Consider the following 10767-nt stretch of genomic DNA (forward strand, 5'->3'; position numbering starts at 1 on the left):
ATCACCCTGCTCCACAGAAGATCTGGCTATCAGACCCAGGGTCCAAGGGCTCAAGTGATTAAAATTCTTTCTGTGCTGGAAAAGTACAAGTTACTGTTTGAACAAGGGTGCCAGGCACCTTGTATTAAGTGAATGGTCTCCTATTTCAGTGGCTTGCCCCACTTTCTGCTATCAGAACAAATAGCAATCCTGAATTTGAGCCTGTGCAGACATAGCTGCTAGTTAATGTACACCCCTAGCTCTTCTACTTCACTCCATCAAAACAATTTTGCCACCCACAATCTGGCATTTCTGCCAGTCCTTGAGAAAATGTCCCGGTGCTGCCAGGAAGTTTCAACATGTTGTTTCTCCTCCACCACTGCTTATTTCTTTTTGTTCAAATCCCATCTGTACTCTTCCTAAAACTGCCCTAGACTCTAACTCAGACCAAATTTCCCCAGATAATGCAAACAAATGATGATGATGATAAAAAACGAAATGGTCTAGGTGCTTAGAGAGCATCTTGAAGGGTAAAAGAATGGGTAGTTTCTGCTATTCTCTGAACCAGATGAATATCTTAGTATCACCAGTGGGTATTGGCTTGGGGGTAGAGCAGAGAATGAAGAAATTAAGGTTGTGTGTGTGTGTGTGTGTGTGTGTGTGTGTGTGTGTGTTAAGGGGGATTGGTCCAGAAGGATTTCAACAGGATAGCTTGTCTTGCTTCATAGCCATTCATGAGGGTGGGGAGGGATCCTATTTCAAAATTAGAGATCTTTGGAGGACTGGTTTTGTGGTGAAGGCTCTCGTTAGTCTCACCCTCACCTTCAAGGAACTGTGAAGCTACTACTCTTTCCTTTCTGCCTCTCTTCCTCTAAGAATTACAAATATCAGACTGTATTGCAATTATTTGCTTACTAAATAGGCATCTTTCTCACTAGGCTGTGAGTTCTTGGAGAGCAGAATGATGTCATTTTATTTTATTTTATTTTTTATTTTTTTGAGACGGAGTCTCGCTTTGTCACCCAGGCTGGAGTGCAGTGGCGCGATGTCAGCTCACTGTAACCTCTGTCTCCCGGGTTCAAGTGATTCTCCTGCCTCAGCCTCACAAGTAGCTGGGACTACAGGCTCATGCCACCATGCCCAGCTAATTTTTGTATTTTTAGTAGAGACAGGGTTTTGCCATGTTGGCCAGGTTGGTCTTGAACTCCTGACCTCCGGTGATCCGCCTGCCTCAGTCCCTGCACAGTGCCTGGCACATAGCAAGTGCTCAAAAAACATTTGGTAATACAAGAACACATAAGTGACACCCAAATGAATGTTAATTCCTCCCTCCCATGGGGTGGGGGTTAGGAGTCAGCTGGATTTCTACGATAACCTCCATTATGCTCTCTTGCTCCCTCCAGATGACGTCAGTTGCCAAGGTGTATTACAGTCAGACCACTCAGACAGAAAGCCGGCCCCTAATGGGCCCAGGGATACGACGGCGGAGAGTCCTGACAAAAGATGGTCGCAGCAATGTGAGAATGGAGCACATTGCCGACAAGCGCTTCCTCTACCTCAAGGACCTGTGGACAACCTTCATTGACATGCAGTGGCGCTACAAGCTTCTGCTCTTCTCTGCGACCTTTGCAGGCACATGGTTCCTCTTTGGCGTGGTGTGGTATTTGGTAGCTGTGGCACATGGGGACCTGCTGGAGCTGGACCCCCCGGCCAACCACACCCCCTGTGTGGTACAGGTGCACACACTCACTGGAGCCTTCCTCTTTTCCCTTGAATCCCAAACCACCATTGGCTATGGCTTCCGCTACATCAGTGAGGAATGTCCACTGGCCATTGTGCTTCTTATTGCCCAGCTGGTGCTCACCACCATCCTGGAAATCTTCATCACAGGTACCTTCCTGGCAAAGATTGCCCGGCCCAAGAAGCGGGCTGAGACCATTCGTTTCAGCCAGCATGCAGTTGTGGCCTCCCACAATGGGAAGCCCTGCCTCATGATCCGAGTTGCCAACATGCGCAAGAGCCTCCTCATTGGCTGCCAGGTGACAGGAAAACTGCTTCAGACCCACCAAACCAAGGAGGGGGAGAACATCCGACTCAACCAAGTCAATGTGACTTTCCAAGTAGACACGGCCTCTGACAGCCCCTTCCTTATTCTACCCCTTACCTTCTATCATGTGGTAGATGAGACCAGTCCCTTGAAAGATCTCCCTCTTCGCAGCGGTGAGGGTGACTTTGAGCTGGTGCTGATCCTAAGTGGGACAGTGGAGTCCACCAGTGCCACCTGTCAGGTGCGCACTTCCTACCTGCCAGAGGAGATCCTTTGGGGCTACGAGTTCACACCTGCCATCTCACTGTCAGCCAGTGGTAAATACATAGCTGACTTCAGTCTTTTTGACCAAGTTGTGAAAGTGGCCTCTCCTAGTGGCCTCCGTGACAGCACTGTACGCTATGGAGATCCTGAAAAGCTCAAGCTGGAGGAGTCATTAAGGGAGCAAGCTGAGAAGGAGGGCAGTGCCCTTAGTGTGCGCATCAGCAACGTCTGATGACCTGTTCCCACTCCCCCATTCCTCTGGTCTCTTTTCCTCTCTTTCAGTGCCCTGGTAAGGAATACTATCCGGGTTTACTGGAGATCACCCGAAGCACCCATCCTCCACCCCCTCTTCTTTAACCCAGTGGCCTGTCGGTAGCTTAGGCCAACTGGAGTCCAGGTTCCCCTCCCACTGTCCCCTTTCCACTCCTCCCGCTTCTGCCCCAATACATATACCTCCCTTAAGCCAGGATGGGGGAAAGAGAGGGATTAGGCTGAAGTGGCTTAGAAGGCCTCAGCCATGCTTGGATACTCACATTAGGAGGATCATGTGGTTGGACAGACAGACTCCCCCCACCTCCCGCCACCACCATGAAGTTTGGTGACTTGAGGCTGGAGCTCCCTCTGTTACCTTTCCATCTAGCAAGTTCCCAAAGGCAAGACTCTCTCTGATGGTCACTTTGTGGTCTGTGCTTTCAGAAATACAGGAATCTGATATCAATGTATCCTAGGGTTTCTACCAACCTCTGTTGAAAGAAGCCAGGGTTTGCCACCATGAAGCTGATTTCTGCTGGTGACCTCTGACCACAACCTAGAATCATGGCATGGTCACCACTATTTTTCCTCTATAGTTTGTCAAGTGAACACTCTCAGGATACCCAGTTCCTTCATAGCCTGTTCTCAGAGAATTGGAGTTGGCCTAAGAAACATAAACATATAACCACCCATATCTATCCTGGATTCTGAACTCTTCAATTCGGATTGACTAACACAAGTTGTTGTCTAAACCTTTAAACCTATCTTCCAGGTAGCCCAGAGAAGATCTGTTTCCCTGTGTCCTGTGAATGGAAGGACACAAGCCAATATGTTCCTTTGAAAAGAGTCCAGTACCAAGGCCCCATGGAAAGGCCTGAAAATAATATTCCAGATTACATTGTACCTGGCTTCTCTTCTTCCTTTCCTGCCCAGCCTAGCTCCTTCTTCCTTAACCCCAACTCTTTGGGAGAAGGGAGGGAAAATGCAAGGGCCTTCCTCTCTTAACACAGATGCTCAAGTAAAACTAGATTCACAGGGCACAGATTCCCCAGAAAGTTAACCCAATCTCACCATGAGGGATGGGTAAATTCTCAGATTTCCAAACTGCTGTACAGTGCCTCTGAGAATTGGTGATGCTTTGTTAAGGTTTGGGCAGAAGCAGAACTTTGTGGCTGGCAGCCACTATTCTCAGTTACACCTCCCAGTGCTCTTCTGAAAAGTGCCAGCTATTTCATTAGGCAATGTTGGAAGGAGAGGAAATTATACCCGCTGATCAAATATCCATGGCTTCCCTCAGCCATTCCTGAGACTTGGTATAAAATGAAGAAAATCAGTGCCATCTCTACTCTCGTCTGCCATGAGGCCATTTTCAGGCAAGTTAAAAAGCAGACTTTAAGAGATCAGACACAGCCTACTCCTTGTTCCCTGGAGGGGTCTGTGGTAAGGGTCAGGGAAGGGCATATAAGCACCAGAGCTTTATCCAAAGCCCCAAATCCCTAGAGTGTTTTCTGGTCTCATTTTGGTACCAAGGAAGCCCCACATAGTGGTACTGCATAGTCCCACTATGAATCAAGTGGCAGTTTATTTAAGGTGGTCTCAGCCAATTGTTACAAGCTACAGAATATATACATGCATCTATGTACAGAGCCTTGCAGAGAAACACAAAATTTTGAGGCTAGACCCATGATCACCACCTACTATAATTGCACAAGGTCTTATTATATTAATCTCTCCTTGAACTCAGCTAACTATATCTTGAAAATGAAGACCCTTCAGTGTCCATCCACTGTAAACCCCACCATTACCTTCTAGTTGGCATAAAAACAAGAACCACAAAAACTTAAAAAATCTGAAACAGAGAACAGAAGGCCAAGAGTCAGCTTCTGCATTCTCAACTTTATTCAACATTAGACTTACCTGATTTCTTTCTGTGTGTAGGGACAAGATGTACTGCTGTGTGTGAGTGTGTATGTGTGTGTGTGTGTGTGTGTTTGTGTATCTGTACCTTCTTATCTATTGGCAAGTTAACCTCCATCTGGTTTATTTTGCCATGCTATGCTTCCTTCCTGAAGGCATTACATTCTTCCCATTCCCCTGCTGTCTGTTCTAAGCCCCCAGACTCAAGCCTGTAGACTCTTGGATGACAAAGTGAGAAGAAAACATTTTCTGACTTACCCTTTTGGAATCTCCTCCATTATCATCCCAGGCTTTGCTTTAAGTTGCACTTTAAATCACACCGTCCTATTAATGCAATCTGGCATCTTCTCCCATAAGCCCCCCACAGGGAACAACTACCCCCAACCTTAACTCTAAATCATTCTTTAGACTATAGTCTGTCTAAAGACTGAAATCCTCTTTTAGGCAATAGGCCGAGTTTCAGAAGCAGCCAGGTCTGGTGAGAAATGGGCCCCCATACCAACCGTGGACTTGGAATATCAGGACAGTAGTAGGCACAGGTGTAAAAAGGGGAGATTTCAGAAGACGGGCAAAACAACTGATGGGGGAAGATATCTGGGGTGTGAAGATGAGAAAAAAATGATGCTGAGGGACCTAGTGAAATCAATGAAACTCTTGAGTCTTGCTTAGGCTCACAAATAAGAAGTGGGGAGGCTTGGGAAATTAGGATATGACACATATGAAAGGTTTATCTAAGAAGAAAGAAACAGAGATAATATATATATAGAAAGATGTATATAGATGTATATATGCTCAAATATATTGAATGTACAGAAGGGAAATATTCAGAGACTTTAGCATTGGGGGCAGATATCTTGGCCTGGTTATGGGGTAGGACACCCAGATTTTTAGACTTACAATCAGTGGTCCAGGTTTCAACATGGAAGTGAGATAGCTGATGAAGGATTTCAAGTCTGGAAATGGGAAAGGGAGGGGTAGAAGTTCCTTTTCAGAAATAAAGAGGCATTCATGAAGGCTTTTGTTGAATCTTCTGCTACTGATAAGACCAGGAAGAGAGGAACTCGGAGGACAATAGGGAGGGGAAATCTTGGAAAATCTACCACTTACACTGTTGTGCCCCCATCCGCAGCAGCGTCCTGCCACTGTAGAGCCTTTTTAAAATAAATAAAATAAATAAAATAAAATAAAATAAAATAAAATAAAATAAAGCACCCTTTTGTTTCCCTTTCATGAAGTACACTGTATTTCCCTGTCTTCCACAGGGGTGGGAGCTGCTATTGTTCTAGCCCCTGAAATTCAACTCAGGAGCTGAACACCTTGGTGTATGGGAGGCACTAATGGGAAGCCTCAACCCTGGAATCCAAATGCCAGGACTAATAGCTGTTGGGCCCAAGATCTCCCAAGGTCGAGGCCCAGCCTTTTGTGTAGCTGCAAGCAGCCCAAAGAGAAAGCCATGGATTCCAGAAGAGTTCCAATCCTGGAATTTGGGCATGGAGGGTGATGCTTTGGTTTTGATGCTTCTGAATGAAAACGAGTAGGGTTACCAGCTGCTCTAAGGGATGGTGAAGTTCCCATGAGAAGCTTCCAAAACCTCTGCAATGTGCTTCACTCCACTATTCCCCCAACCCCTGTCAGCCTAATAAAATCATCCAGGAGTTTCCCTATAAGGTCTGAGCAGATAAAGGAAGCCAGTTATACTATTGCTACAAGTCCGGACACTGTGCCCTCCCCACAGCTGCTGCCCTGGTCCTTTACTCTTGCTAGCTAACCTAGTTCACTTGTACAGTAACACACTACCTTTGCTGGAAAGTTAGCATGGGCCTCCCGGCTCAGTAATGGCCAACTCTACTGACGCAGAAGTATTTAGGCATGGTTCTTCTATTCATTGCACTAAAGACTAAACCAGGTCAAATTTATCTAGGAAAAAAAGGTGTGTAAGATTTGTTTTGTTTTTGTCTGTTAAGAATAAGCTACTAAATAAAATGGATGACTCTTTGGTTGTCACTCTAGCTTCTTTTAGAAATCTAAACCAACACTGTCAAGGTCTGAACTCATAGGCCTACCCATGAGCATGGAGGATTGAATTAGGCTGTGCTGGAAGAACTTCTGATTTCATGGCCAAGCCCCTTCTGTTTAATTTTTCTCTCATGCTTTAGCGAGTTCCTTTCACATTTGGTTTTCATGGGACAATACTGAAAAAACATTAAGAGCCAAGCGTATGAAAATTGGCTCAACTTAATCCATAAAAGTCAAGTTGCTTTGGATCTTGGGCATTGTCCCTTTTGGCCAGTGATCACAAGCCCAATTTCCCTTCTATGCTACCATGTAGTCTTGTTGCCAGTTTTCCTTATATATCCTCAAGGTTCTTTGTAAGCTTATTCCTTTAATCACCAGGCATTTCTTCCCCCAAATCTCAAAGAAATGGATTTCTCTTCTATCCTTGTCTGTCAGTAGCCTGAGAAAGATCTGGTTGTTAACATCCAGCCCTGAATTTTCTCTGATGAGAGGCAAAAGACCCTACAGTCACTGACTCTTATTCCCCAGAAGTGGAAGGAGAGAGAGAGGAGGAAGGAGAAAATTGGGTCTCTTATCATGATCAATAAATACTTAAGCACAACATTTAGGAAATACTAGGAATGAATCCTAAGACATATGAGATATTTAAGATATAGGACATGTATAGTTCCTAAAAGGGCTAAAAGGTTGAAGAAACCTACAAACTTGTAAGGAAACAGAAATAAAACAAGTAGCATATAACAAATATAATGAAAGGCAATATAGCAGGTACCATGTACTAATGCCAGATATAACAATAGCAGAATGTTCCAAAAAGAGTGAGATCTCTGTGGGAAATATTTCAGGAACAGGAACTAGGCAAGGGAAGGTATCAATCTAACAGGTTTGGTTAGAATACATTAAGATTCAAGAAAAATCAGCAAATGCTGAGTCCCTATTATGTGGAAGGTATCATTCAGCTAACAAGAAATACAAGACATGATGCATGAATCAAGGGATGTACAATCATGGTGCTTTCCACCTGCTATTCCTTCTGTGGAACTCTCCCCACTGCTTCCAACTCTCTCTCTCTCTTTTTTTTTTTTGAGACGGAGTCTCACGCTGTTGCCCAGGCTGGAGTGCAGTGGCGCGATCTCGGCTCACTGCAAGCTCCGCCTCCAGGGTTCACGCCATTCTCCTGTCTCAGCCTCCTGAGTAGCTAGGACTACAGGCGCCCGCCACCATGCCCGGCTAATTTTTTGTATTTTTAGTAGAGACGGGGTTTCACTGTGGTCTCGATCTCCTGACCTTGTGATCCGCCCGCCTCGGCCTCCCAAAGTGCTGGGATTACAGGCTTGAGCCACCGCGCCCGGCCCCTCTTTTTTTTTTTTTTGAGATGGAGTCTTGCTCTGTCGCCCAGGCTGGAGAGAGTGCAGTGGCGCGATCTCAGCTTACTGCAACCTCCGCCCTCGGGTTCAAGCGACTCTCCTGCCTCAGCCTCCTGAGTAGCTGGGACTCCAGGCACATGCCAACATGCATGGCTAATTTTTGTAATTTTAGTAGAGACAGGGTTTCACCATATTGGTAAGGCTGGTCTCCAGCTCCTGACCTCAGGTGATTCACCCACCTCGGCCTCCCAAAGTGCTGGAATTGCAGGCATGAGCCACTGCCCCTGGCCAACCTTCTTAACTCTTACACTATGCCCATCTGAGATCAAATAAATCCCCTTAAAAGCTAGAGCACTTACCACAGCTGCATTTGTATATTACTTGTCAATTTATTTGACTAATGTTTGTGTAGCTTACTAAACTTCAAGTGTCATGTGAATGGGATTCATGTCAAGTGTTTGGTCATGAGTACAGCCCAGCACCTCATATAGTGCCTGACATGTATGACATTTGATAAATGAGCAGGAGGGAAAGAAAGAGAAGAGAGAAAGAACTAGTCTAAGGTATGCAGTGGAGCTTGTATATCTTGTTAATTACTATAAAAGAGTTAGATAGCGAGCATGACATAATTACTGTTAAAAATAGAACAGACAATAAACATCACTGTTTTGAGAAGGGAGAGACTGTTTCACCTGTTAAGATCTAGGAAGAGCTTACAGAGGAGTTGAGGCTTGGGTTCAACATTTAAAAACCAAATAGCGTTTAAGTAAGTAAAGAGAAACAGGTCTCTTTGTAGGAAGTACAGCATGAACAAAGTATCATGAGAAGAAAGCACAAGGCATATTTTGGGAACAGTAAACCTAAAACAGAGGTTTTACAGGCGAATAGGATGGAAAGGTAAGGTAAAGTCAGAAAGTGGGGGGACTGAATGTCAGGCTAAAGGTTCATTATTTTTTTTCTTTAGGCATCAGGAACCACTGAAGATGGCTGACAGAGGAAAGAATCTAAGGGAAGTACTATTAATTAATATCAGTCTGGCAGTAGAACTGAGATATAAGACATTAAATCAGTTAAGAGATTTTTAAAACTTGAGGGAAAGACGATTGCCACAGATCCTAGTATAGTATAGTATAGTATAGTATAGTATAGTATAGTATAGTATAGTATAGGTGTTCGCTATGTATTATTTGAGTTGTTGAAGGTCTGAACTAAGGTGCAGGATGCTGGGCATGGAAAGAATTAGAAATATATTCCAAAGAAATGACAAAGCAAGACATATGAACAAAATCTAGTGAAAAAGAAAGTGATTAAAGTAGTCAAGGTTCTAGCAGGAAACAGATGGTACACTCAAAGGGTTAGTGGACATGTTTTAATGAAGAAATTATTTGCAAAGGTATGGGCAAGTTTAACAAATCAACAAGATATGGTGATGTACCCAGGCACTCGCAAAGCAGGAAGCCTTTACCAGCCTTAAACCTAAAAGGACAGTTAGTTACTGGAACCATGAGACTTTACCCAAAGGAAAGAGCTATAGCTTCAACGGGAGCCATGGCTTTAGGTGAGGAACTCCAGACACTGTCAAAGATCTGCTAGTGCCTTCCACTGGTCTATTCTAATGGGAAGCCAGAGAACAAGGGAGATTGAGTGATGCTACCCATACAGCCTAACCTCCTGGAACACAGAATAGGGCAAAAAAGATGAATAGAGGATATGGAAGGGTAATGAGAGTCTATACAGCCTAGTGAACAAGGACAAGGTTCCTGCTAGGGAAACTAAAGTTGAGTGATCCTTGTTTGTGCTTTCCTTAGTCACTGGCTCTAAAAGGATAGAAATCTAGGAGCAGATAGTGAAAGGGGGAATTAAGAAGGATTGTAAGTAACAGTCCAAGAGGTAATGAACAGTTGAGCATTTGAAAAAATGTAACTCTTTCCGAAAGAGGTGAGAAGATACAATCCCTAAACCCAATGAAAAAAGTTCAATATGGGGTCCTCAGACCCTGTGATGTATCTCTTCCACCCACAAATAGTAACTAAAGTTGGACCTCTCTGTCCAATTTGTTTTACAGACTCCAGTCTCTTCTTTATTCCCACAACTATCTACATCTCAATCCTTTGGCTTCAGTGACATGCTTAGTTTATTATTATTATTATTATTTTGTTTTTTTATTAGTTGTTTTCTTATCTGCCTAAATTTGGTGCCTCCCATCTCTCTACTAGGACAGCCATGTAGGGACAGATTGACTGAGACCTTTCTGCCATACTACTGAAACCAATCCAGCCACAAGAACCCTTACTTAGTTAATCCTCAGATACCTACCTCCCATATTTTCTATCTTAGGGAACTAAGCCTCACTTATCCATTATTTGCAGAAGAAAAGAATAAATCAGAGGTGGAAAGAGTCACAGTGAGAGAGAATATCCAGAATATCCAGATAAGAGATCAATAAGAGAAAACACAGGAAAATTAGAATTTGTGATCAACATTTTATTGGCAAGTCAGCCACATAATGATTAAGATATTCTAGGTCAGACAGACTGGGTTTTGAGTTCTAGCTGTGCCACTAGTTAGCTATGTGACTTAGGAAAATTACTTAATCTCCATAAGCCTTGGTTTTCTTCATTTGTAAAAGTGGGACTATCTACCTTACATAAAAAGTATTTAGCATAATGCCTGGTACATTGCAAATGAGTCCTCAACAAATCCAGCTATTTATAAATCATCATCATCATTGTATGAGTGGTGATGTGCTGTCACTATATATATGGCTAATATACTGCAAAAAAATGGTTAGAATTATTAATCTAAGGCATATAAAAGGACATAGAGATATCGCAAGATGAATATGGAATATATAAGATTAACACAGTTCATCTCCAAAGGATAAATGTGAAATGTAGGATGGATGAGCAGCAGGTAGTCCTGGGA

The 10767-nt window shown here is 43.7% G+C and overlaps 1 protein-coding gene across 1 annotated transcript in view; it reads left to right on the forward strand.

Moving 5' to 3' along the window:
* Positions 1 to 6455, forward strand: part of LOC105498161 (potassium inwardly rectifying channel subfamily J member 10) — a 32913-nt gene extending 26458 nt beyond the window's left edge. The window contains exon 2 of the mRNA XM_011770050.2: positions 1383 to 6455. Coding sequence (XP_011768352.1) covers positions 1383 to 2522 — 1140 coding nt within the window. The 3' untranslated portion in view covers positions 2523 to 6455. The remainder of the gene's footprint in view (positions 1 to 1382) is intronic.
* Positions 6456 to 10767: the final 4312 nt, after the last annotated feature.

This window comes from Macaca nemestrina, chromosome 1 (genome assembly GCF_043159975.1).
Source record: "Macaca nemestrina isolate mMacNem1 chromosome 1, mMacNem.hap1, whole genome shotgun sequence".
In the NCBI taxonomy this organism is placed as follows: domain Eukaryota; kingdom Metazoa; phylum Chordata; class Mammalia; order Primates; family Cercopithecidae; genus Macaca; species Macaca nemestrina.